This window comes from Neophocaena asiaeorientalis, unplaced genomic scaffold, assembly GCF_003031525.2.
Source record: "Neophocaena asiaeorientalis asiaeorientalis breed wild unplaced genomic scaffold, Neophocaena_asiaeorientalis_V1.1 scaffold417, whole genome shotgun sequence".
Classification (NCBI taxonomy): Eukaryota; Metazoa; Chordata; class Mammalia; order Artiodactyla; family Phocoenidae; genus Neophocaena; species Neophocaena asiaeorientalis.
The window spans coordinates 1,146,349-1,173,464 of NW_020175387.1; the positions used below are offsets into that span (position 1 = coordinate 1,146,349).

At 37.2% G+C, this 27,116-nt stretch overlaps 1 protein-coding gene and 1 pseudogene across 7 annotated transcripts in view; both read right to left on the reverse strand.

The window, feature by feature from the left end:
* STAU2 (staufen double-stranded RNA binding protein 2) overlaps positions 1-27,116 on the reverse strand; it is a 305,778-nt gene that overhangs the window by 277,552 nt on the left and 1,110 nt on the right. For 2 of the 7 annotated variants that reach the window (XM_024765752.1, XM_024765751.1), the window contains exons 1-2: positions 20,069-20,129; positions 1,433-1,562 (exon numbers count right to left, since the gene is read on the reverse strand). In XM_024765752.1, coding sequence (XP_024621520.1) covers positions 1,433-1,472 — 40 coding nt within the window. In that variant the 5' untranslated portion in view covers positions 1,473-1,562; positions 20,069-20,129. Of the gene's footprint in view, positions 1-1,432; positions 1,563-20,068; positions 20,137-27,116 lie in introns of those variants that run through there. The other 5 variants (XM_024765757.1, XM_024765756.1, XM_024765755.1 and 2 more) reach the window with 4 other exon arrangements.
* On the reverse strand, positions 6,846-6,938 carry LOC112413724 (uncharacterized; annotated as a pseudogene).

Below are 27,116 nucleotides of genomic sequence, written 5' to 3' on the forward strand. Positions count from 1 at the left end.
AAAAAAAAAAAAAAAAAAAAAAAAAAAAAAAAGAAGTTGGGATCTATCAACTTAATTTATATATTACTTTTTAGAAAAGTCAACAAGTACAAAAAGTGAGAAATATGTACACTGTTGCATAAGTATACATTGTCAAGAGACTTAAGAATGTCCTCAATGAAGCTATTTTGAAACAGGCTTCAAGTCAATTTGGTGGCTGGAATAATAGATACCTACTTAGAAGTAAATAAAATTAATGATAATGAATTTCACAATTCTAAAACTTTGCTTTTGAGAGAACAAATGCCATCTATTTAAGAACCTGTTTTGGATATCTCTGCCACTGATTGATATCTACGTAACCTTGAGAAAGTACTCAAATCTCACTTTCGTGGACAGTAAAACAGAAACAATGGTTGTTTTTATATTAGTGGACTATGGTATTGGTTGAATGAAATGACATAAGATACTGTTAACAATAAGAATGCATTATTATTCTGCTTATAAGTAATCTCTTAAAGCACACTATCATCAAATATGCATACAGAGATACTTTATAAACTTTTTTCATGGCTTCCTAAGTTAAAATATTCTGAGTTAAAATGTTCGTTAGGATACGTTGATTTTATTCATACAAATATACTTCTTTAATGTATTTATTATTTTTTCGACTTACTATAACATATTAAGTTTGTTTCCACTGAAAAATCCCCAAGTGTGATATAAATTACATTTAAGATTTCTCATGTTTTTGTTAGGGAATATTCTACCTTTGTTGATATAAAATTTGTTTACATGTAACTCTCCCTAACTTTGATACGTAACACTGGTAAAATAGCTTTTCATAATAACAGGATCTGCACCCTCAGCAAAACAGAGACATAAATCTTTTCAGATAGATTGTTTTTATATCTTTATAAAATGTCCTGGACTCTGTGGGACTTGAATCTTCAAAATATACCAAGATAATACAGTTCACAGTTTTCAATTAACAGGCAAAATCCCTGTTCCAAAGGAGCTCAGAGTCTGGTTGAAAAACAGACACATACAAGAAACAAATACGCTAAACTACAACATGAAAAGTTCTATAGTAAGGCTGTTAGAAGGGACTCCTTAGGTGAACGGGGTGTTGCAAGGTACGTTTAAAGAGGTGCTGATTAGATTAGTTAAGGAAAGTAGGCATTCACCAAGTTAGCAAGGAAGAAAGAGAGAAAGACAGTCCAGGCTTTTCCAGAGCACACATGCAGGAGAAAGCGCAATAAACACATCACATTCTGGCAAATTCAAGATCATTAGCAGACTATAAATGCAGAATAGGATACAGCAGAAAAAACTGTGTGACCAGAATCCACCAAAACACCAAGTTTCCTAAGCCAGAACTTAGAGTAGCAACATTTTTAAGGTAGTTAAATCATGGCCAGAGCTGTTGCTAGTAAATCATAGTCTACCTCACCTGCCGAGCCAAGTATCTCCACAGAAGAATCCGTTTCCATCCCTGGTCACAGAAAATGACTTGGACACAGTTTCTATGTCTCTTTGCTGGCTCCCCTTTCCCTATTCCCTGCTATTGGAAGGGACTCTTCCTAATTCCCAAGTAAAATAAAAAGAAAGAAAACAGAGTCAAAAAAGCAAGGAATTTACCTTCCACAGGTTCTTGCCTTCTAGCAGAAATATAACTGTCTGTCCATAGCTGTAACTAAAACAACCCTTATAACTTCAAATTAGACCATAACCTAAGGTGGTCCAAGCAAAATCACCACCCAAGGATCAAACTGCTCTATTATAATTGTGTTAATTAAGAAAAATTAAAGTTCCTATCTCATATAGACACAAAAATAAATTCCAAAAGTATTCAAATGCAGAATATAAAAATATGACAAAAGCACAAGAAAACTTGGCTAAATATTTGTCATAATCCTGTAACATAGAAGGCTTTTCTAGATAAGAAACCTAAAAGACATAATGGGATAAACTGACAGATTTAACAACACAAAAAATGTAAAACCTCTATAGAGCAGAACACACCATGAATGACACTAAAAAACAGTCAACAAACTAGGGAAGAAATACTTGTAACGTGAAGAAAAACTGAAGAGGATAAAAATAAAATCCATAAAATATGAAGATGACATAAATCAATTTTTTAAAAAAATCCAACAGAAAAAAATGCACAATCAATTCATATAATGTATTGAGTAAACACATCTGTTCAAAAAGCTAGTGTTTAAAGAAATAAAAATTTGAATTCCAATGAGATATAATTTACCCCATAAGACTGATAAAATGAAAAAAAATCATATAAGTACTGACAAGGATGTGTGAAAATGGGTGCAAATTCTATCGATACAAACATAAATAAGTACACATTTTTGGCAGGCAATCTAGGAATATTGATTAAAGTTTTTCAATTGCATCTATCTTTAAAACAGAAATTGTACGTCTAGGTAATTCATACTGCAGGAAGACTAGCATAAGATAAACAATGACAACCTACATAGCAAGACTAATTGCAAGAGCTATAAACAACCTAAATATTTATCCATCAATAATTGACTGGCTACCTAAGCTACAATGGACTATGCAGCTTTGAAAAAAGAATGATGTAGTGACATGGGAAAACATTACAAAATGTTGAATGAAAAAAGCTGTAACAGCTCATTGTCTAATCTTATTTTTATTTTCTTTAAATCAAACGTGCATGTATTAAAGAAGCGGGACTGGCAGCAGGGGGGTGTTCACTTTCTGCTTTGAAGTACTGCATTGTTTCACCTTTTTGTTTTTACTTTTTTTGAATATGCATAACTTTTATACCTAAAAAATTATTCTACAAAGCCATACCAAATGCTGTAAACAGTTTACAGTGTTAAGTCTTAGACTCTTAATTACTGTTGTCCTTTCTAAAGTATGTACCAAGGTTCTGACAGAAAGATGCCCAAGGACTTGATTCAAAGCAGACCATAGTGTCATGCCTACAATCTCTGACTTTTCCAAGTGAAGCCACCTTGGAATTTAAACACTGCTAAAACATAGTATGGCCTTACCAACATTTGGTACGGTCAGTCTCCTTAACTCTAGCCATTCTAATAGGTGTGCAATGGTATCTCATTGTGGTTTTAATTAGCATTTCCGTCAAAACTAATAACGTTGAGCATCTTTTCATTTGTTTATATGTTATCTACATTATATACATATATATATATATATGAAGTACAGTGTCTATCTGAATATTTTTAATTAGGTCATTTCTTTTTCTTATTGTTTTATCTGAAATTCTTTGTATATTCTAAATACAAGTCATTAATCAGAAATATGCTTGGCAAAAAATTTTTCCCAGTATGTGGTGTCTCTTTTCTTTTTTTTTAACATATTTATTGGAGTATAATTGCTTTACAGCGGTGTGTTAGTTTCTGCTTTATAACAGAGTGAATCAGTTATACATATACATATGTTCCCATATCTCTTCCCTCTTGCATCTCCCTCCCTACCCTCTCTCTCTCTCTCTCTCTCTCTAGCTTTGTCACAGCTTACCCTTCCCCCCACCCATATCCTCAAATCCATTCTCTAGTAGGTGTGGCGTCTCTTTTCATTCTCTTACCAAGTCTTTCAAAGAGCAGACTTTAATTTTAATAATGTCTAATGTATCCATTTGTTCAGTTATAGATTGTGCTTTTGGTGTTGTATCTAAGAAATCATTACCTACCTGAGGTCTCAAAGATTTTCTCCTGTGTTTTCTTCTAGAAGCTTTAGGTTGCAAAGTTAGGTCTCTGAACCATTTTGAATTAATTTTTCTACATGGTGCAAAGTATGGATTAAATTTCAGTTTTTGTATATTGATATCCAATGTTCAAGCACTATTGGTGGAAAAGGCTATATTTTTCCCACTGTATTGCTTTTGTGGTTTTGTCAAAAATCAGTTATCTATATGTAAGTATGTTTATTTCTGGACTACCTATTCTGCTTCATTGATCTGTTTGTCCATTTTTATGCAAATGCAATTTTTACCACAGCTTTAGAAAAATTCTTGAAATTAGGCAGTGTTGGCTCCCCAGTACTGTTCTTTTTCAAAGTTGTTTTAGATATTCTAAGTTCTTGCAATTCCATGTGAAATTATTTTAGGCAAAAATGCCTTCAAGGATTAGAATAGAATTCCCCTGAATTTACAGATTAATGTGGTGAAATTTTAACAAAGTTGAGCCTTCCAACTTGCGTACATGACATAGAGTCAATTCTCATTATTGGGATGATGATATCTCAATGATAGCTATGTTTTTTAATGTTCCTGCAAACAGCGAACTATCAAATACTGAATCACTGCTTCTGAGGAAATAAAAGGTTAGGTTCCTGTAAGCCCTTGGTCATAACATTTTTGTTAGTCAATTAATAAATAACACTGTTTTATGTGTGTTTCTGGCTAAAATCCCTTATTTAATATATACTGTTGAATCACTAATATTGAACTCACAACAGTAACTCCTGCCTGAATGAAGTTTATCTAAACACATACATCTTACCCCTAAGGCATATTACAGCCTTCCTGTGCTTAGGGACACTACAAAGCACTTAGCACTATGCCTGGGGGCCATTTTAAACAGCCAAATCACCAACAAAAAGCACAAAAATGTGGCACTAAATAAACCAAAAAAAGGACGCTTGCTTATTGCAGGAGAACTGAAACAAGAAAGCAGAGTGTCACCTTGTCACCTTGTTCAGCCTCAGTTCAGATTGCGCACAAAGGGCAACTCAAATTTTTCACCACTCTGCAGGTGTCAGCAAATGATCACAAAAGCGTTCCAAGTATTATTTTGGGGTTACATATAAATTTTATCAATACACCAATTCACAAATACAGAATACATGAATAATGAGGATCAAATGGATCTCTCAATTTACTTAGGTATCCTTTCATTTCAGCAGTATTTTATATTACTGAACATATTCTTTTAACTTACTTTGTTGTATTTATCCATATATATATTTCATATTTTTGATACTGTTGTAAATGGGTTTTTTTTCAGATTGTTCCCGAATGTATAGAAGTACAACCAATTTTTGCATATTGATCTTGTATCCTTCAATCTTACTATACTTATTCATTAGGTCTAGTAGAAGTCCATCAAATTTTCTCCATAGAAAATCAGGTAATCTGTGAATTAGGACAGTTTTATTCCTTTCTTTGCAACGTGAATACCATGTATTTCCTTTTCTTGCCCTACTGCACTAGCTACAACCTCCAGGACAATGCTGAATAGGACTAATGAAAGTAGACATCTCTAACTTGTTTCTAATTTTAGAAAAAAAGTGTTCAATCTTTCCACCAGTAAGTACATTATCAGCCAACAAAGCTTGTCATGGATGCCCATTTTCATACTGAGGAAGTTCATTTCTATTCCTGGTTTACTGAAGGCTTTTTTAAAAATCAGGGATGGTTACTGGATTAGTCAAAATGATTTTTCTGCATCTATTGAAATGACTGTGTGCTTTTTACTGTTTACTTTATTAATGTGGGGAATTACATATATTATTTGATTTTTTTGAATGTTAAACCAACCTTACATTCCTGGGATAAACCGCACATGGTCATGACATAATATCCTTTTAAAATTTTGTTGAATTTGATTTGCTAAAATTCTATTTAGATTTTGTACATCTATGTTTGTGAGTAGTATTGTTCTGTAGTTTCCTTGGAATGTCTTCGTCTCCTTCTGGTATCCCAGTAATGCTGACATCAAAGTCTTTGGAAAACATTCCCTCCACTTCAAATATTTTTGAAAAGTTTGTGTAGAATCGATATTCTCTCTTCCTATAGTATTTAGTACAATTCACCAGTGAAACTATCTGAACCTGGAGTTTTCTTTGTGAGAACATTTTTTAAGTACAAATTTCAGTATCTTTACTACATATAGCGTTCTTCAGATTATCTCTTATTTTCTTCTGCTTCCTTTGGGATCTGTTCTTTTCTACGTTATTAAGGTGGAAATTAAAGTCATTTATTTGAGACCTTTCTTCCTTTCTAGTATAGATATTTAGAGCTACAGATTTCCCACTGAGTACTGTTTTCACAGCATCTTCTAATATGTTGTGCTTCTGTTCTTACTCAATTTAAAATACTTTATAATTTCCCTTTTGATTTCTTCTTTTAACCATGAATTACTTATAAGTATGCTATTTAATTTCCAAATATTGGGGATTTTCCAAGGATCTTTCTATTAATGATTTCTAATTTAACTGCACTGTGATCTGAGAAGATTCTTTGTATGAGTTGAATCCTTTTGAATTTACTGAGACTTGTTTTATGACCCAGAATATAGTCTATCTTGGTAAATGTTCTGTGTGAACTTCTGAACAAATGTGTATTCTGCTCTTCTTGAGTAAAGTGGTCTGTAAATGCAGCCAGGTCACGTTGACAGTGTTACTCAAGTTAACTATATCTTTGTAATTTTTCTGTCCATTTGTTATATCAGTTATTGAGAGGGGTTACTGAAATCTCTGACTATAATTGTGAATGTTTCCTTGAATTTCTATTAGTTTTTGCTTCATTTGTTTTGAGCTTAGGTACATAAATATTTAGCATTGGTATGTCCTCTTAATTAACTGATCCCTTTATTGTTATGAAATGATCTTATTTTTACCAGGTAATAAATATTCCTTGCTCTCAAATCTATTTTGATATTAATAAAACCAAGTTTTATTAAAGAAACTCCAAGTTTCTTTCAACTAAGTTAGCATGTTATGTCTTTTTCATTATTTTATTTTTAACCTATTTGTGTTTATGGTTACTATTCCTTACAGGCAAATATATGGTTGGGTCTTGCTTTTTAATCCAATTTCAGCCTTTAAATTGGGATGTTTAGACTATTTACTTTTTTAAAAATATCAAATGCTACACAAATTTATGTGTCATATTTGTACATCTTCTCTGTATCATTCCAATTTTAATATATGTGCTGCTGAAGCAACACTAGACTATCTACATTTTATGTGATTATACATATCATTAGGTTTGAGCCTATCATCCTGCTATTTATTTTATATTTTTCCCATCTGGTCTTTGTTCCCTTCATCTTTTCGTGGTTTCTGCTGAATTATTTTGTATATGCAATTCTATCTACTGTTTTTGGCTTATTAGTTATAACTTTTTGTTTTGCTCTTTTGCTGGCTGCTTTAGAGTTTATTATATACACCTTTAAATTATCATAGTCTACCTTTATATTATACCACCTAATCAAGGGCATTAGAATCTTTAATAACATCCTTCCCTTTCTCCCTCAACCTTCAAGCTACTGTTATTATGCATTGTAATTTTATGTAAAAGCCACACAGTACCTTAATATTTTTGCTTTAAACAATAAATTACCTTTTAGAAAGATTAAACCAATAAAAAAAAACTTAGACATTTACCCAAGTAATTACCATTTCTGCTTTTTTCATCTTTTTTATTTTCCTGCTGCCTGAAGGACATGCTTTTTTTTGTTTTGTTTTGTTTTTGTTTTTGTTTTTTGCTGTACGCGGGCCTCTCACTGTTGTGGCCTCTCCCGTTGCGGAGCACAGGCTCCAGACGCACATGCTCAGCGGCCATGGCTCACGGGCCCAGCCGCTCCGCGGCATGTGGGATCTTCCCGGACCGGGGCACGAACCCGTGTCCCCTGCATTGGCAGGCAGACTCTCAACCACTGTGCCACCAGGGAAGCCCCTGAAGGACATTCATTATAATTTTTCTTGTAGTGGGGGAGTGCTGAGTAAGGAATTTGCATAGACATTTCTCCAATAATGATATACAAACAGCCGACAAGCATATGAAAAGGTATTAAAATCACCAGTATCAAAGCAATGCAAATGAAAACCATAAGATACCACTTCACACCTAGTAAGATGGCCATTACCAAAAAAAGAAAGGAAGGAAGGGAGGGAGGAAAAAAATAAGTATTGGTGAGGATGTGGGGAACTTGGAACCCTTGTTCATTATTAGTGGGAATGTGAAATTGTGTAGCCACTATGGAAAACAGTAATTAAACACAGAATTCCCATAGGATCCAGCAATTTCACTCCAGGAAAAATAGACCCAGAATAACAGAAAGCAGGGACTTGAACAGATATATGTACTCCCATGTTCAATGCAGCATTATTCACAACAGCCAAAAGGTGGAAGCACCCCAAATGTCTACCAATGGATGAGTGAATAAATAAAATGTGGTATATATATAAAATGGAATATTATTCAGCCTTAAAAAGGAAATTGTGACACGTGCTATAACATGAATGAACTTTGAAGACATTATGCTAAGTAAAATAAGCCAGTCACAAAAGGACTTGTACAATTCCACTTATACGAGATATCGAGAGCAGTAAAACTCATCAAGACAGAAAGTAGAATGGTGGTTGACAGGGGCTGGTGGATTGGAGAACAGGGAGTTAGTGTTTTAATGGGTACAGAGCTTCAGTTTGGGAATATCAATAAGTTCTGCAGATGGGTGTTCGTGATGGTGATGGTTATACAACACTGTTCAGCTACTTAGTGCCACCATACACTTAAAAATGGTTAAAATGGGGGGACTTCTCTGGTGGCGCAGTGCTTGGGAATCCACCTGCCAACGCAGAGGGCACACTTTCCAGCCCTGGTCTGGGAAGATCTCACGTGCCACAGAGCAACTAAGCCCATGCACCACAACTACTGAGCCTGTGCTCTAGAGCCCACGTGCCACAACTACTGAAGCCTGTGTGCCTAAAGCCCGTGCTCTGCAACGAGAGAAGCCACAGCAACGAGAAGCCCGCACACCACAATGAAGAGTAGCCCCCGCTCACCGCAAATAGAGAGAAAGCCTGCATGAAGCAACGAAGACCCAATGCAGCCAAAAAAAACAAATTAGTTTTTAAAAAGATGGTTAAAATGGTAAATTTTATGTTAAATATATTTTACCACAATTAAAAATTTAAAAACAAAACAAAAAAAGTCACTTTTTTGTTTCCTCTGAAATTTTTATTTTATTGAAGTATAGTTGATTTACAATGTTGTGTTAGTTTCAGGTGCACAGCAAAGTGATTTAGTTATATATCTATATTTTTTCAGATTCTTTTCCATTATAGGTTATTACAAGATATAGAATATAGTTCCCTGTGCTATAGAGTGGGTCTTTGTTGTTTATTTTATATATAGTAGTGTGTATCTGTTATTCTCAAACTCCTAATATATCCCTCCCCTGCCTTTCCCCTTTGCTAACCATAAATTTGTTTTCTATGTCTGTGAGTCTAGTTCTGTTTCGTAAATAAGTTCCATTGTATGACAAGTCACTTCTTTTCGGAAAGCATTTTCAGTGGGAACAGAATCCAAAGTTGACAAGTATTTTATAGTCTTTTAAAAATGTCACTCCACTCTTTTCTGGCTTGCAGTGTCCAACAAAAACTCTGTCATTCTTGTCTCTATTTCTCTGTTCATGTCTTTTTTTCCTCTGACTGCTTTTAAGATTTCCTTTCACTATCACTGATTTTCAGTCATTTGATTGTGATGTGCCTTAGTGTGGGTTTTTAAATGTTTCTTTCAAATCAGATTCATTGAGCTTTACAGATCTATGGAGTTTATAGTTTTTTGTTTTGGGGGGTTTTTTTTAGTTCACTAAACACAGAAAATATTCAGTCATTATTTGTTCTAATATTTTCCTGTTCCTCCTCCCTTCTCCTGAGAATCTAATTCATTTATCTTAGACTATATATTATCCAACAGCTCACAGATGCTGTTCATTTTATTTTCAGTTTTTTCACTCTGTGCTTCATTTTGGATAGTTGTTATTCCTACGTATTCAAGCTCACTTATCTTTTCTTCTACAGTGTCTTAGCTGCTATTAATTCCATCAAGTATCTTTTTCTTTCAGGTACTACATTCTTCATTTCTAGAATTTCCATTTAAGCATATTTTTGTATCTTTTATTTCTATTCTCTTCATTTTCGTATTTTCTTCTCCCTTCCTGAACACTGACAGCATACTAGTAGCAACTCTTTTGACAGCTTTGTCTGCTAAGTCAATCATCGTTGTCATTTCTGGGTCTCTTTCTATTGACTGATCTTTTTTTACCCTAGTTATGGGTCAAATTTTCATGCTTCTTTGCAAGCATTTTAATTTTCTAATTGAAAGGAAATTGACATAACATCAAATTAACCATTTCCAAGTGAAGACATCAGTAGCATTTAGTACAGTCACAATGTTGTGCAACCACCTCTACCGAGTTCCAAAACATTTTTATCACACCAAAATAAACTCGGTACCCACCAGGCAGTTACTCCCCTTTTCTCCTTACCCCCAGGACCTGACGACAACCAACCTGTGCTCTGTCTCTACAGATTTACTTATTCTAGATACTTCATATAAATGGAATCAGACAATAGGTGACCCTGGTGTCTGCTTCTTTCACTTTGCAAAATGTTTTTGAGCTTCACCACATTGTACTATGTATCAGTACATCATCTCTTCTTACAGCTAAATAATATTCTATGGTGTGTTTGTACCACAATTCGTTTACCCTGTCACCTATCCATTTGGGCTGCTTCTACCAACTGGCCATTGTAAATAGTGTTACTATGAACATGTGTGTACCTGTTTTCAATTCTTTTGGGTATACACCTAGAGTGGAATTGCATGGTAATTGTATGTTTAACTTTTTAAAGAGCTGCCAAACTGTTTTCCACAGAAGCTGAAACACTTCACGTTCCCACCAGCACTGTACAGGTGTTCTGATTTCTCCACATCATCACCAACACTTGTTATTGTTGGTCTCTTTGAATCTAACCATCCTAGTGAGCCTGAAGGGGTACTAACTGTGGTTTTCATTTGCATTTCCCTAATTACTAATGAGGTTGAGTATTTGTTCATGTGCACGTTGGCCATATGTACATCTTCTTTGGAGAACTGTCTATTCAAGTCCTTTACCCATTTTTAGTTGGGTTGTCTTTTTTTTTTTTTTAATATTTATTCATTTATTTTTGGCTGCATCGGATCTTAGTTGCGGCACGCAGGATCTTCTGTTGCAGCACGTGGGCTCTTCGTTGCAGCATGCAGGCTTCTCCCTAGTTGTGGTGTGTGGGCTTCTCTCTGGTTGTGGCATGTGGGCTCCAGAGCACACGGGCTCTCTAGTTGTGGCACACAGGCTCCAGAGCACATGCGCTCTGCAGTTGCAGCACGCGGGCTCAGCAGTTGTGGTGCACAGGGGCTTAGTTGCCCCACAGCATCTGGGATCTTAGTTCCCCGACCAGGGATCGAATACGCATCCCCTGCATTGGAAGGCAGATTCTTAACCACTGGACCACCAGAAAAGTCCCTGACTTGCCTTTTTATTGTTGAGTTATAAGAGTTATAGTTCTTATATTTAGGTCTTTGATCCATCTTGAGTTAATTTTTTATGTGGTGTGAGGTAGGGATCCAGGTTTATTCTTTTGCATGTGGATATCCAGTTGTCCCAGAACTATCTGTTGAAGATATTATTCTTTCCTGCATTGAGTGGTCTTGGCAATCTTGTCAAAAATCAGTTGGCTATATACGTATTAGTTTATTTCTAGCCTCTCAATTCTATTCCATTGGTCTATACCTCTTTCCTTACGCCAGAACCACACTGTTTTGATTACTGTAGTTTTACAATATGATTTGAAATGGGGGAGGTATGGACCCTCCAACTGTGTTCTCTTTCAAGACTGTTTTGGCTATTTAGGCCCACTGAAATTCCATAAGTTGAAGGTCAGCTTTTCAAGTTCTGCAAAAAAGGTCACTGGAATTTTGATAGACATCATATTGAATATGTACACTGTTTTGCATAGTATTGCCATCTTAATGTTAAGTCTTCAAATCCATAAACACAAAATATCTTTCCATTTATTTAGGTCTTCTTCAATATCTTTCAACAGTGTTGCACAGTTTTCAGAGTACAGGTCTTTCAATTCCTGTATGCTTTTAGATGCTAGTATGAATGGAACTGTTTTCTTAATTTCCTTTTTGGATTCTATACTGCTGGTATACAGAAACACAATTGTATTTTGTGTGATCTTGTACTTACAACTTTTCTGAATTCATTTCTTAGCTCTATTTGGTTTTTTGTAGATTCTTTGGGATTTTCTATATATCAATACATGGTAACATGTCATCTACAAATAAAAATAGTTTTACCTATTCCTTCCAATTTGGATGTCTTTTATTCCTTTTTCTTGTCTAACTGCTCTGGCTATAACTTCCAGTACAATGTTGAATAGCAGTGGTGAGGATAGGCATCCTTGCCTTGTCCCTGAACATAAGGAGAAAGTTTTTAGTCTTTCACCATCGAACTGGATGTTAGCTGTGAGTTTTTCATAAATGCCCTTTATCATGCTGAAGAAGTGTCCTTCTATTCCTAGTTTTTGAGTGTTTCTATTATGAACAGGTGTTGGATTTTGTCAAATGCTTTCTGTATCAACTGATACAGAAAGGTGATCATGTGAGGGTTTCTTTCCATTGTTCTATTAATGCAGTGTATTACACTGGTTGATTTTCCTATGTTGAACCACTCTTGCATTCCTGGAATAAATCCCATTTGGTCATGGTGTATAATCCTTTATATATATTGTTGGATTCAGTTTGTTAGTATTTTGTTGAGGGGTTTTGCATCATATTCATAAGGAATATTGATCTGTAGTTTGTTTTTTTTTTCCCCTGGTGTCTTTGTTTGGCTTTGGTATCAGAGTAGTACTGGCCTCATACAATGAATTAGGAAGTATTGCCTCCTCTCCTATGTTTTGGAAGAGTTTGAGAAGGACTGGTGCTAATTCTTCTTTAAATGTTTGGTAGAATTCATCAGTGAAGCCATCTGGTCCTGGACTTTTCCTTGTTTGGGAGGGTTTTTTTTAAATAAATGTGTTTGTTTATGGCTGCAACAGGTCTTCGTTGCTGCACGCGGGCTTTCTCTAAGTTGCGGCGAGCGGGGGCTCCTCTTTGTTGAGGCATGTGCGGGTGTATCATTGCAGTGGCTTCTCTTGTTGCAGAGCACAGGCTCTAGGTGCACGCGCTTCAATAGTTGTGGCTTGTGGGTTCAGTAGTTGTGGCTCGTGGACTCTAGAGCCCAGGCTCAGTAGTTGTGGCATATGGGCTTAGTTGCTCTGTGGCATGTGGGATCTTCCCAGACCAGGGCTCGAATCCATGTCCCCTGCATAGGCAGGAGGATTCTTAACCACTGTGCCACCAGGCAAGTCCCGGGATTTTTTTTTTTTTCTGATTCAATCTGTTTACTTCTTATAGGGCTGTTGATATTTTCTATTTCTCTTAAGTCAGTTTTGGTAATCTGTGTTTCTAGAAATTTGTCCATTTCATGTAGGTTATCCAAATTGTTGTTCACAGTACTCTCTCATAATCTTTTTAATTTCTTTAAGGTCATGGTAATGTAACTACCTTCGTTTCTGATTTTAGTTATATTCGTCTTTGCTCTTTTTGTCAGTCTAGCTAAAGATCTGTCAATTTAGTTATCTTTTCAAAGAACCAACTTTTAGTTTTGCTGATTCCCTATACTGTTTCCCATTCTCTATTTTGTTTATCTCCACTTTAATCTTTATCATTTTCTTTCTTCAGCTAGCTTTGGGTTTAATTTTGCTCTTTTTCTAGTTCTTTTAAGGTGAAAAGTTAGGTTATTTGTTTGAGATCATTCTTTTTAAATGTAGGTGTTTAATGCTATAAATTTCCCTCTGAGCACTGCTTTCACTGCATCCCATACATTATCGTATATTGTGTTTTCATTTTCATTTGTCTTTAATTATTTTCTAACTTCCCCTATGATTTCTTCTTTGACCTCTTGGTTATTTAACAGTGTACTGTTTAAGTTCCACATATTGTTGAGGTTTTTGGTACTCTTTCTGTCACTGATTTCTAGCTTCATTCCACTGTGAACAGAGAAGATACTTTGTATGAGTTCAATCTTTCAAAACATATTGAGACTTGTTTTGTGGCCTAACATATGGCCTATTCCTGGAGAATGCTTTATGTCTACTTAATAGGAATTTGTATGTTGCTGTTGCTGAATGCTTTGTATGTATCTGTTAGGTCTAATTAGCTTAAAGTGTTGTTCAAGTCCTCTATTTCCTTACTGATCTTCTGTCTAGATGCTCTATCCCTTATTCAAGGTGAGGCAAGCATTTTAATTTTGAATTGGATGACAAACACTAGGAATTTTACATTGTTGGGTTCTGAATTGTGTTGTATTCCTCTATACAGTGTTGGACTTTGTTCTGGTGCACAGTTAAATTACTTGGGATAACTTGGAGCCTTCTGAAGACTCTTTCCAATGCCCTATGTATTACAAGGTATTTACACTCTAGATAATGGAGACACAAACTATTCCCAGTTTTGTGTGAGCTCCAGAAACTGTTTTCTTACTGCTTTCCAGTAGTTCTTTCCCTGACTTTGAGTAGGTCCTGCCATGCATCTACAGATCAGAACTGAGCCAAAGACTCAAGAAGAACCCTCTGCAGCTCTCCAGAACGCCATGTGCTTGAGTGTACTCCTTAACGTATATTCGCCACTCTCCCCCAAAGCTCCCTTCTCTCCAGTACTCTGACCTACAATTCTAACCACCACCTTGGCTTTCCTAAACTCTTATCTCTGTTTCCTAATCCCAACAAAATTGGGCTCTGTTTTGATTCCTCCTCGCACCACAGCCTGTAAACAACTTCCAGGCTCTACTGTAAACTGGTGCAATAGAAGGGCTTTACCTCATTTGTTTCTATTCTCTCAGGCATCACAGCCTGCTGCCATCTGTCATCCAATGTCTAAAAACCACTGATCACATATTTAATATGTTCTCAAGTTATTTAAGGAGAAAGAGAATATTACTGCTGCATAACACATTACCCCCAACTTAATGGCTTAAAAAATAAGCATTTATTTTTTTCACATAGTTTCTAAGGTTCAGCAATCAAGGAGCAGCTTGGCTGGGTGGTTCTGACTCAGAATCTCTCAAGGGGTTGCAGTCAAGATGTTGATGGAGAGCAGTCTAGGTAGGGCTGGAAGCTTGACAAGGGCTGGAGGATCTGCTTTCAAGAAGGCTCAGTCACACAGTTAGCTAAAGGTCTTGGTTCCTTGTTAGGAGGCCTCAATTTCTCACCATGTGGGCCTCTCCAGTGGGCTATTCACAACACGGCAGCTAACTACTCTCAGAGTCAGCAATGCAGGGTGACACTGAGGGAGAGAGAGGAGGATGGAGAAGGCACAATGTCTTTCATAACCTATCCTTGGAAACGATCCATCACTTCTACCATATTCTATTGGCCACACAAACATGTGTGAGAGGATTACACAATGGTGTAAATACCAGGAGGCAGAGATCACTGGGGGCCATCTTGGAAGCTGGCTACAAAGAGGATAAATCTTGTTACGCCAACATGGCAAAAAGCCAACATCCTTCTTAAACGTTTTAACCTCCTTGTGTTTACTACTTTTTTAATCCAGTAACTGTACACTAAATCCTATGACTTCAAGAGAGATAGGCAGATTGTAAATAGATCCTACTCCAAAGCCAGACTTGGAGAAAAACTAAGAGTAAGTATCAGCAGCTTTTAAAAGCGAAAAGGATAGAGTTTCCAGCGCATATGGCAGGAAAGAGAAGGAGAGCACTTGAAGCTGACCTGGGCTTGAGACACGTCCAAAGTGCTTCACTCCCCCCAACAACTACTCTAATGACCAACTTAAATGTTTGCCCTCCTTTCTCATCAATCTCCAGAGCAACAATAGCAATAATACCAGTCATAGTAATATCAACAGCAGTAGCAAGAGTACTAGAACCAACACTAAGCATTTGGCCTTTGTTATCTCAATTACTCCTCACAACAAACCTGTAGGATAGTATCATTATCCCTTAAACTCTAAGGTTTTTGTTTCTTAATGACCAAACCCTGGCTTTACACTTTACAGTACACCTTGATACAACTTTATTCTTTCTGTATAACACCTGGCTCCCTCTTGCCCTATAGGATTCTCCGCTCTTCTGGCACTGAAATTGTTCTGTCCTCCCTGTTCTCCTACTCCACTTGATTCAGGCCTTAAAGCTTCCCCTTAGGGCTTCCCTGGTGGCACAGTGATTAAAATCTGCCAGCCAATGCAGGGGACACGGGTTCGAGCCCTGGACCGGGAAGATACCACATGCCGCGGAGCAGCTAAGCCTGTGCGCCACAACTACTGAGCCTGCGCTCTAGAGCCCGCGAGCCACAACTACTGAAGCCTGCGCACCTAGAGCCTGTGCTCTGCAGCAAGAGAAGCCACAGCAATAAGAAGCCCATGCAACGCAACAAAGGGTAGCCCCCGCTCGCGGCAACTAGAGAAAGCCCACGCACAGCAATGAAGACCCAACACAGCCAAAATTAAATAAAATAAATACATTTATATTTAAAAAAAAGCTCCCCCTTAGCTTCTGTGTTCCTAACGGCTGATTACCAAACCTCTTTAAAAGGAACCATTACTTAAACCTCTGTTAATCCCTGGCTGCTGGGCTCTCCCAAGGCTACAGCTGCCTAACATAGACTTCCCAACACCTTAGGACACACTGCCCGGTCAAGTGTGCCTCACCAACTAATCCCAAAACATTTTCCCTATTTCGGTCACTAATTTTTAAATAGTATTTCACAGCACATGGGCCTTCTCAATTTATATTTGCTACAGCTCAATGTTCAAATGAGCTTCCTTTCCCTAGGGGCTTGTAATTAATCATCAGGGAGAAAGGTCAAAATACACCAAACTCTTACTTAGTGGTATCCTGGAAACAGGCTACCATTAGTTACTTGTTGAATAATGAATGAAAAAACTACAAACTAATGATTATAAACTCTCAAGGGGCTATAATCCAAAGAACTTTTACAAATAAAAGGTAAAGATGACAGTGGACACAATTCACAAAAGACAAAACACAAAAGAACAAATATAAGCAAATCACAGAAATGCAAATTAAAATATCACTTTTTGTCAGACAGATTGATGGAGATTGAAAATTTGTCACGGAAATAAGGAAACAGCCATTCTGATAACCTTTTTTTCTTTTTTTTTTTTTTTTTGCGGTACACGGGCCTCTCACTGTTGTGGCCTCTCCCGTTGCGGAGCACAGGCTCCGGACACGCAGGCTCAGCGGCCATGGCTCACGGGCCCAGCCGCTCCGCGGCATGTGGGATCTTCCCGGACCGGGGCACGAACCCATGTCCCCTGCATCGGCAGGCGGACTCTCAACCACTGTGCCACCAGGGAAGCCCCTGATAAACTTCTAATAGATGTAATTTTGTATTTTTGGTATTTATGCATCAAATATCTTTAAAATCTGCATACTCCTTTGACTAGTATTTCCATTTCTAATAATTAATTGCAAGAAAATAATGAACAAAGAAACACAGGTATATGTAAAAAAAAAATACTAACTGTGGCACTAACTAGAACACAAAATCTATCCAACAATAAGGATTTGATTAAATAACTCTTAGTACTTCCAAATTATGGATTAAGTCACTTCAGATATTATGTATTACCTAATCCCACTTTTTTAAAATAACATATATTCACATAAAAACATACCTGCATAGAAAAAAAATCTAGAAGTATACACCCCAAAATGTTAGCAGTGATTGTTTCTGTAAAAGAATAGTGGAATTACTTGTGGTTTTTTTTCCTTTTTACTTATCTATACCACCTAATTTTTCTACATGAATTGTACATGGATAAAAGCACACACTCTTAAAAGGCAAAAGTAAACCTGAGGAGCACAATTTAAAGGCAGATGTGTCATTATGGTAGCCGAACATGGAACATTCCTATGTTCCCTAATAATAATGTCAGGCAGAATTAATATCACAAAGGATACCAAGTAACTTAGTATTCAATAGCCTAGTTTTTAATTAGTTCTAGGAACATATATGGAATAATTTGCTAGTACTATTCAGGCATTTTAACAAAAGACCTCCCCAAATTTATTTATTAATCCTAAAGACAGTATTGAAAATTATGCAGTAAAAATCTCAACTGCTTCAAGATGAGTGTCAGCTTCAATTGCCTTTTCATGCCTTTTCACATTTACCTTGAGAAACCTCTAATGGGAAAGCAGTCACTGTGAACATAATAAAACAGAAAAATCACTCATATGTTTAAGAATTCAATGTGACTTTTAAGTCTGGATGAAAACAAAGTCTTCTCTGTAAGTTCTACTATTCCAAATTAGGTTAGCTTTTCCCCTCAGACTTGAAAAGTTTTGAAAACTTAGTCAAGAGAGGGTCCTGAAGCAAGCAAGCCAAGGAACACGTATCTGTTACAAGCAAAGCATGCATATCTCCAGGCACTGTGGACACTTTCTAGCCAAAGCCCAGGGAGCTGCTGTGGCCATGCAGAACACTGCCTAGGAGTTGTTTGCAATGCCTGGTTCAACACAACCAGTAGCACAGATGGTTTGTAAATCCTCATTAGGACTAATCTATCAACTATAATTTTCAGTGATGTTGCCTGACATAAAATGATCATTTCCATCTGTCTATAGTAGAATAACTGTACCCATATAATTAATGGCAGGTATCTGTACAGTCACTTGGGGGGAACTTCACACCTACAGCACAGTTTGTATGTCACATCTCATAAAGCTCCATCAATGCATCTAATGGGACTTGACAGCAACCATGAAGGCACAGGAAGCACTAAGCACAGTATGATTCCTTTTAGCCCATGTTAGTAACGTCACTGATGAAAGCAATACTTGTGGCACAAGAAAATTGTCTAGTTCAAGGAGAAAATCAAAGACTGTGCATAAGGGAGAGATTTTACATTAATGGCATTTGTGTAAAGCAGCATCATATAATACCAAAACGGACAACACAATTATGTGGTTACTGCTGACAAGGATGGAGATCTCCTTGCTTTAGTGACAACCCTGGCACCATTCATCCACTCGTTCAGCAAATACATGAAAATCATATACAACAAGAACTATTCTAGGCCCTGGGGATATAGGAGTACACAAGCAAAGTCACTCCCTTCACGGAGCACAACATCTAACAAGGAAGGCAGACGTTAAATAATATTACACATTTTAATACAACTTTGAATGTCAGGATGTCATTAAATAGAAAGGCAGGGTGCTATGAGGCAAATCCTGGGCCTGGGAGTCAAGTGAACCAAGCACAGGGTGGGTGAAAAGAGGTCAAGCTGGAGCGACCTGGCTCAACCTCAGACCTGAAAGAGTCTAGTGTGACTGAAGCATTTAGATTGTTTCCTGGGCACACGTTAAGTCTGAGATGCATAAAGACATCCAAGTTAAGAGATCAAGTTGGTAACTGCTACCTAAGTCTGGAGCTCAGAAAAGAAGTCTAGACCAGGTATAAACTGAGAAGTCATTTGCTTAGAGATGGTGTGTGATACACAGGAACTGGAGATTTCTTAGGCCAAGTGAGCTGGATGGGGCGGGGGCTGGGAGGGGTCATGTATTACTTCCTCAAATCACAAAAGAATTAACTACTTCTTGCAATCAAATTACTTTCTTCTCTCTTGATTTGCAAATGTGAAATAAATCAAAGTGCTTTCTAATATTATAGTTATGATACAATGCCCTTTATGTGCAGAAAGGATAAGATTAAATGTATAAAGTTCTTGGAGAAATGTCAAGACCTAAGAAAAATATTTCTACAGTAAGTCTAAGGCATTGTATGCTATAGTTTATTTAGCAGACCACTTTCTTCCAGCCTTTTCCAGTGCCCTAGAAAAGGACTCTTTTTTTAACACACTGATACAACCACTTCGCAAGATGTGTCACTAGAAATGCTTTCGGTCGGCAGAACTGCCACCTACTGAAGTTAGATCATAACTGTAAGCATTCTGAACACATCAACAAGTCCTGGAGATGTGACATCAAAAAGAACAGAAAAACCTTCTACTCTGCACACTTAAAACTTAACTTTCAGGACTATCACTATAATCCTTACACAACCTGCCCTGCAGTCTTCCTATGATGAATATATAGCATGTAACTGCTCTATAAAGCAGTGGGCAGGTTATGGTTATAGAAAAGCTGAGTTAAAATGCTCCACGATTTATGGCCCAAGCACCATATAAGTGTGACATGCCTTAACACAAACTCACCTGATTTATTTGAAGCATGTTAAAACAATATTGACCAAACTGCTGTATCCCTCACGGCTCCAAAAACTAGAAAATGAAAATGAAGAAATAAGTTCAACTTAGTTGGTAATCGCAATGATTAGCACTTTAAACACATGCCCGTGACCAAAATCAAATACAAAAAATAGAGTAGATCGAAATCAGCGTAGAACTTTCTATGATGACAAACATGTTCTATATCTTTGCTGTCCAAACCGGTAGCCACTAGACACATGTGGCTACTGAGCGCTTGAAATCTGGCTAGAACAACTGAGAAAGTAAATTTTAAATTTTCTTTAATGTTATTTAAAGTTGAATAGCCACCCTGTGGTTAGTGACCACCATACTGGACAGTGCAGATCTAGGCTGCACAACGTCCCTTCTGGTTCTAGTGTTCTACGACAATTTCAGCAAAAGTGAAGCTGTTAAAACAATGTAAAAGTTTCAGATTAATATTTAATATATACTTCCCTTGCTCCAGTAACGTTTTAAACAGCTTTCTTCCCCTCCTCTATAAGATAAATTAAGCCTAAAGAAGATGTAACACACACATATTCTCTTAGGTAGTATGGAAAAGAGCACATAGTGAGAGTACCTAGTTGCACTTTTTTCCCTGTTTCTGATTTTATTATCATCATTATAAAAATAGCATGCATATCAAATTTTTACATAAAATTTTCGAAAAGAAAATTACCATCCTGACACATCCCATTGTTACATTTGGATTTGTTTCCTTATGGGTCTAACCTCCTCGCCATGGTTGTATTTCTTTTCATATAGCAAATGTCTTCTACACTTAATTTAAAAATAGATATCAAAGAAGGGCAGGGGCCTTCCCTGGTGGCGCACTGGTTGAGAGTCCGCCTGCCGATGCAGGGGACGTGGGTTCGTGCCCTGGTCCAGGAGGATGCCACATGCCGCGGAGCGCCCAGGCTCGTGAGCCATGGCCACTGAGCCTGCGCGTCTGGAGCCTGTGCTCCGCAATGGGAGAGGCCACAACAGTGAGAGGCCCACGTACCGCAAAAAAAAAAAAAGGGCAGGAAAACCCAAATAAATCAATAAATAATGGGATTTTGTAATGGGAAAAGTTACATTAAAAATTATGTACAGTCCCCCCAAAAAAATTATCTAAAAAGCAACAACACAATTTTGACATATACCAAAAGAGCTAAATCCAATCACTTGTGTAGAAATTTTTATGCTATAAAATTTTTAATACTGAACTTTCCCTCAGAAGCAAAGGTTCTGGAAATACATATATACACACAGATACCATATGAATATACATATGTGTGTGTGTGTATATATGTATATATGGCTACAAGTTTTTCAAAATGACAAACTAGAGTCAATTCAAAATGACTTTCAAAATTTTCAATTATTTCTTTGTTTTAAAAAATATTTATTTATTTATTTTTGGCTGCATTGGGTCTTTGTTGCTGCACGTGGGCTTTCTCTAGTTGCGGCGAGCGGGGGCTACTCTTCGTTGTGGCATGTGGGCTTCTCATTTTGGTGGCTTCTCTTGTTGCGGAACATGGGCTCTAGGAGCACGGTCTTCAGCAGTTTGGCACGCGGACTCAGTAGTTTGGCTCACGGGCCGTAGAGAGCGCAGGCTCAGTAGTTGCCGCATGTGGGCTTAGTTGCTCCACGGCATGTGGGATCTTCCTGGACCAGGGCTCAAACCCGTGTCTCCTGAATTGGGAGGATTCTTAACCATCGCGCCATCAGGGAAGCTCCTCAATTATTTCTTACAATAGTGACCTCACCATCTGTACCAGTTTTTGTATTTTCCAAGAGAATCGCATTTGTAGAAATAGCACAAAGCCTGAGCACCAGTGAATTTAAGTTTTAGTCCAAGCTCTTCAGATTACCTTTTTTATATATAAATTTATTTATCCATTTATCTAATTTTTGGCTGCATTGGGTCCTCACTACTGCACACGGGCTCTCTCTAGTTGCTGAGAGTGGGGGCTGCTCTGTTATGGTGCACGGGGCTCTCACTGCAGTGGCTTCTCTTGTTGTGGAGCACGGGCTCTAGGTGCGCAGGCTTCAGAAGTTGTGGCACACGGGCTTCAGTAGTTGTGGCTCATGGGCTCTAGAGTGCAGGCTCAGTAGTTGTGATGTGCATGGGCTTCAGAAGTTGTGGCACATGGGCTTCAGTAGTTGTGGCGCGCAGACTCAGTAGTTGTGACGTGCGCGGGCTTAAGTTGCTCCATGGCAGGTGGGATCTTCCCAGACCAGGACTCGAACCTGTGTCCCCCGCATTAGCAGGCAGATTCTTAACCACTGTGCCACCAGGGAAACCGCTTCAGGAGATTACCTTTTGAGCTTTGGTAAATTGCTTTATGTATCTTTGAGTTCTTTCTCTTGCTTCTATTTTCTTCCTTTTTTTTTTTTTTTTAATCTTTAAAAAGTAAATGTAAGTCCTTTGGTAGGCAAACAACAAATAGAATACAGCAGAAATAATGAGCTACCACTTCCAAGACTGGGTTATAAAAAGACCATCATTTCCCTCCTGGGTGTCACCTGCTCTCCTTCTCTCACCTGTTTGGTCTGCGGGAAGCTGGCTGTCATATTGTGAGCTGCCCTGTGGTCAGACCTACGTGACAAAGAACTGAGGGACACCTTGGACCAACAGCCCAACAGAAACTGGGGCTTTCTGTCCAGCGCCCCCAAGGAACTGAATCCTGCCAAGAGTCACATGAATGACTCAGAAGCAGATCTTCCCCCAGTCAAGCTTTCAGATGAGACTACAGCCCCAAAGACAGCTTACCTGCAACCTCCTAAGAGACCCTGAACCACAGGCACCCAGATAAGCTGCACCCAGATTTCTAACCCACAGAAACTGAGATAATAAATATTTGTTTTAAGTTCTTAATTTCTGGGGTAATTTGTAACAATAAATAAGATACTTCCGTTCAACTCAAATTCTATAATTCTATGGTATTAATTAATATATTTAGGTAGACCAAAAAAAGTCAATTCCCTGTTCAACACAAGCAAAAGAGTAACAGAATTTGAAAGGAGTAAATTATGAAACTTAAACATTTACACTCTATTCAAAAGATGACATCATTAAAAAGTGTAGCATTAATCAAATGGTATTAAAATACACTATCTACAACTAAAACTACAAACCTAGCCAGTTTTCTTTTTTTTAATTGAAAACAATTCATTTGGACATTAGAACATGAACAAACCACTAAAAGCATCTCAGTGATCTAATGTCCCTTATTTTCCAGAATTTAACATTATTTAGTAAGAATTTACCAAATTTGAGAAATCTCATTTTGTTTTTTATTTTATGTAAGCCTCTAAAAATTACAAATCCTTGTCTATAGACCTGTACGTGTTTCTTCAGTATTAGATTCTGGTAATACTAGTGGCTGATCCTGAGAAGTAGGCACAATAAGATATAGGGGTACATTTTTTAAAGTTCTGATCTTCTGGTATACATAAAGCAGTTTTATGAAAAAGCACAAATGAAAGCACGTATTCACTCAAAACTGACCATACAATTTTAAATATTCCGTAAGCCTTTCCTTCACAATTATAAAAATCTGTATACGTTAAAACATGAAACTAATATGTCTGTAACAGTACTCTGTAAGGTAACTGGATAAAAATTCTGAACATATTATTTTCCACAAACAAGTTGTATTAGATCTATATCAATATAAAGATTATAACTATACCACAGGCAATTTGGAATGCCCACAGTGGCACAACTCTTCAACATTTCATGTCTTACTTAAAGACATGCCAGGTCTACTGTCCTATATTTAAAAGAATTTGATAAAATATCAAGTCATATCAATAAAATGCAGAGCATTTTATACTACCCACGGTTTCATAAAATCCACCTCTTCCTCTTCTGTCAAAAGTTTCCAGCTACCATTTATTCCAATTACAACTGTGTACTTTTAGAAAAACCTATTCACATGTCCCAAAAATGCCCTACAGTGATATCCAGTCAGGCACATTAGAACATGCAGTTCCAGATTCCAAGCTACTAAATGAAAACAGGCAGGGCAGTTTATGGAGAGAAGGCACTACTCACTGGAGAAGACTTGCCACTCATGAAGAATTAAAGGTCCTACAGGTATCTGAAATGTACTGCTGATATCACTCACTGCTTTTATTATGAATTAAAATTTGCTCATCTGATTAATTGAAAGCTGTGCAAAATTAAATCTATAAAATCCTCAACAATTAAATCCTGCTTTATAAAATGGCATTATTAAATTAACATATCTATAAATTTTATATTGGCACCCAACCCACGACTGACAGGCAATCCTCTCTTAAATGTCTTACCTGACAATATGAAAAGCAAAAACATTTACTATCCCCATTCTTACACTCCAAACTACTACAAAACTAAATACCAACTCAAAGCTTCTTACTCTAAAAAATTCATGGGCTCCTTAAAAAGTGTTTTAAAAAAAGCTTTTCATTTTAATTTCTTTTTAAAAGTAGGTACCCCCCAAAATTATTTTTATGTAAGAAAATCAAAACTATTTAGTATGAATTTTACTATCTCCTAAGAGCCTATGAAATATTCTAAGTATATAGAAGTCTCACTCCATGAACCATTCCAGTGAAAAACCCCACATAATACCAGCTAAGAAAAAAAGGAAACTAACATTTACCAGACACCAATTTTATATATACCAGGTGCCATATTTTGTCATTTTTATATTAGCTCATTTAATCCTCATCACCTTGGGATGCAGGTGTTATCCCCATTTTTCTAGAAGTTGGGTTACTTCCCCAGTCACACTGCTAGGATTAAAACTCAGTTTTGTCTGGTTCAAAGTCCCCTTCTTTCCATTATATGTTAAACTATAAATAAAAGCTCGACTCCTTAAAAATGTTCCTTAACAAAGGGCTTGACCTCTAAAACAACATAATGGCAAGGATTCTATATAGAACTTCAGGGATTTCTTCAAAATCAATCATACACAAATATAAATTATAATTACTATGGATTCTAGACACTCATCTAATATTTTCTTGAGTATCTAGAAGAAGCACAAGTATATCTATACATGATTTGATTATACTAAGCCTGTCTCCCACTATTCAGTCTAATATTAACAAAATCCAATTTTGCAGTATCTAGACTTTTCCCCTTTCTTTATTATGATCTGCATACATAAATGATCAGATATCCAGTGCTCAAAGTATACAAAAGAAAAGAAAACAGAGTAATAGAAGTAAAGAGGAGGTTAACTACAAGGAAAAAACCCCAACACACCGGCCAATTGTATCTTCCAGAACCTGATCCTAACACAGGAAAACCACTCAGTCTCAATTCCTGTATTATTTATATACTAATAATGGTGATGAACACCTTTGATATTTTTGATATTCTTATTCTTTGTTGAAAATCAGACCAAGCCACTCCTTCCTAGAATTTCATTCCAGGCAAGCCAAGTAAGCTAAAATGTTTAATTTATATGGTTTTCCATGCTTAATTAAGTAGGAGTAGAGACGATGATGTATATAACTGACCCTCGAATGATCCAGAAAAAAAATATTATGTGTGTGTGACAGAGAGAAAGCAAATGATAAATTGGTGACTCTGAGTTAAGGTTACATGAGTATTCTTTGTATTATTCTTATTCTTGGTACTCTACTGTAAACTTGAAGTTACTTCCAAATAAAAAACTGAAACTTAAAAATTACATGGCAGGGACTTCCCTGGTGGCGCAGTGGATTAAGAATCTGCCTGACAATCCAGGAGACATGGGTTCCATCCCTGGTCTGGGGAGATCCCACATGCCGCGGAGCAACTAAGCCCGTGTGCCACAACTACTGAGCCTGTGCTCTAGAGCCCGCGAGCCACAACTATTGAGCCCGCGTGCCACAACTACTGAAGCCCGTGTGCCTAGAGCCCGTGTGCCTAGAGCCCGTGCTCCGCAATGAGAAGCCACCGCAATGAGAAGCCCACGCACTGCAACGAAGAGTAGCCCACACTCGCCGCCAACTACAGAAAGCCAACACGCAGCAACAAAGACCCAACGCAGCCAAAAAATAAATAAAATTAAATCTTTAAAAAAAAGAAATTACGTGGCAGTATATCTGAAGTTAACAGTACATACTTGGATTATACAGCAACATTTTTACAAATACAAAACACAGGTTTTTAAGGAAAAATTTAGTGATGTGTGAGGAAATCTGCACTATATCCTACCAACTAATGATCACTTAGGAATAAACTTCAACTACACTGCCATGCAATGGAACGTGGCAATGGTGCCCTGGGCTGAAAACATAGCAGGACAAAAAAAAAAAACAGACATCACATAGTTTGCCGTTTAAGTGTTTCACAAATCTAATACAGGCCTGCTGCAAACGGCAGCAAATCTACAGTTCAAGTGGTATGTGTTATCTCTGTTTTGCAGTAAAACATAGGCAAAGTGAAAAATGAAAAACTTGCCATTTTACAAAACAATCGAGATGCAAAATGTCTGGGTTTTGATGGCTTTATTAAAAAATATTTTTTTTTTCCTACTACAGCTCAATGCACAACAGTATGTGTGAATCATGTTAAGAAAGCAAGGACGGAGAAGAAATAGCCACCAGGAACAATGCTGCAATCTTTTCTCCTACAAGGTTACTATTAACCCGCCTGCCCATCACAATTTTGATTTCAAATGTTCATCATGCTCCCTTAAATCACAAGGATGCATCAGAAGAGAAGTAATGCGCAGAAGAAGTTCAAATTTCAAAATTGTGAAATCAAACATTAAAAATAAAGGTTTTCAGCTAACAGTGAAACACCTTTAAAAGATCGTCTCTATCCTTTCTGGAGGAACCACCCAATTTAAAATCCTTCAGTACATTTCCCTAAGTGAACGGTCCTTCTCTACCCAAGTAGTTCTAAACCTTCTGGGGAAGGGGCGGCGGGACGTCACGCCAAGGAAAGACCCTTTCCGAAGAAAATTCTCCGCAAGTGCAAAATTCTGCACATATTTCCAGGGACTTCCAGAACCCAAGGCCATTATCCCTGCCCCCCCCCCCG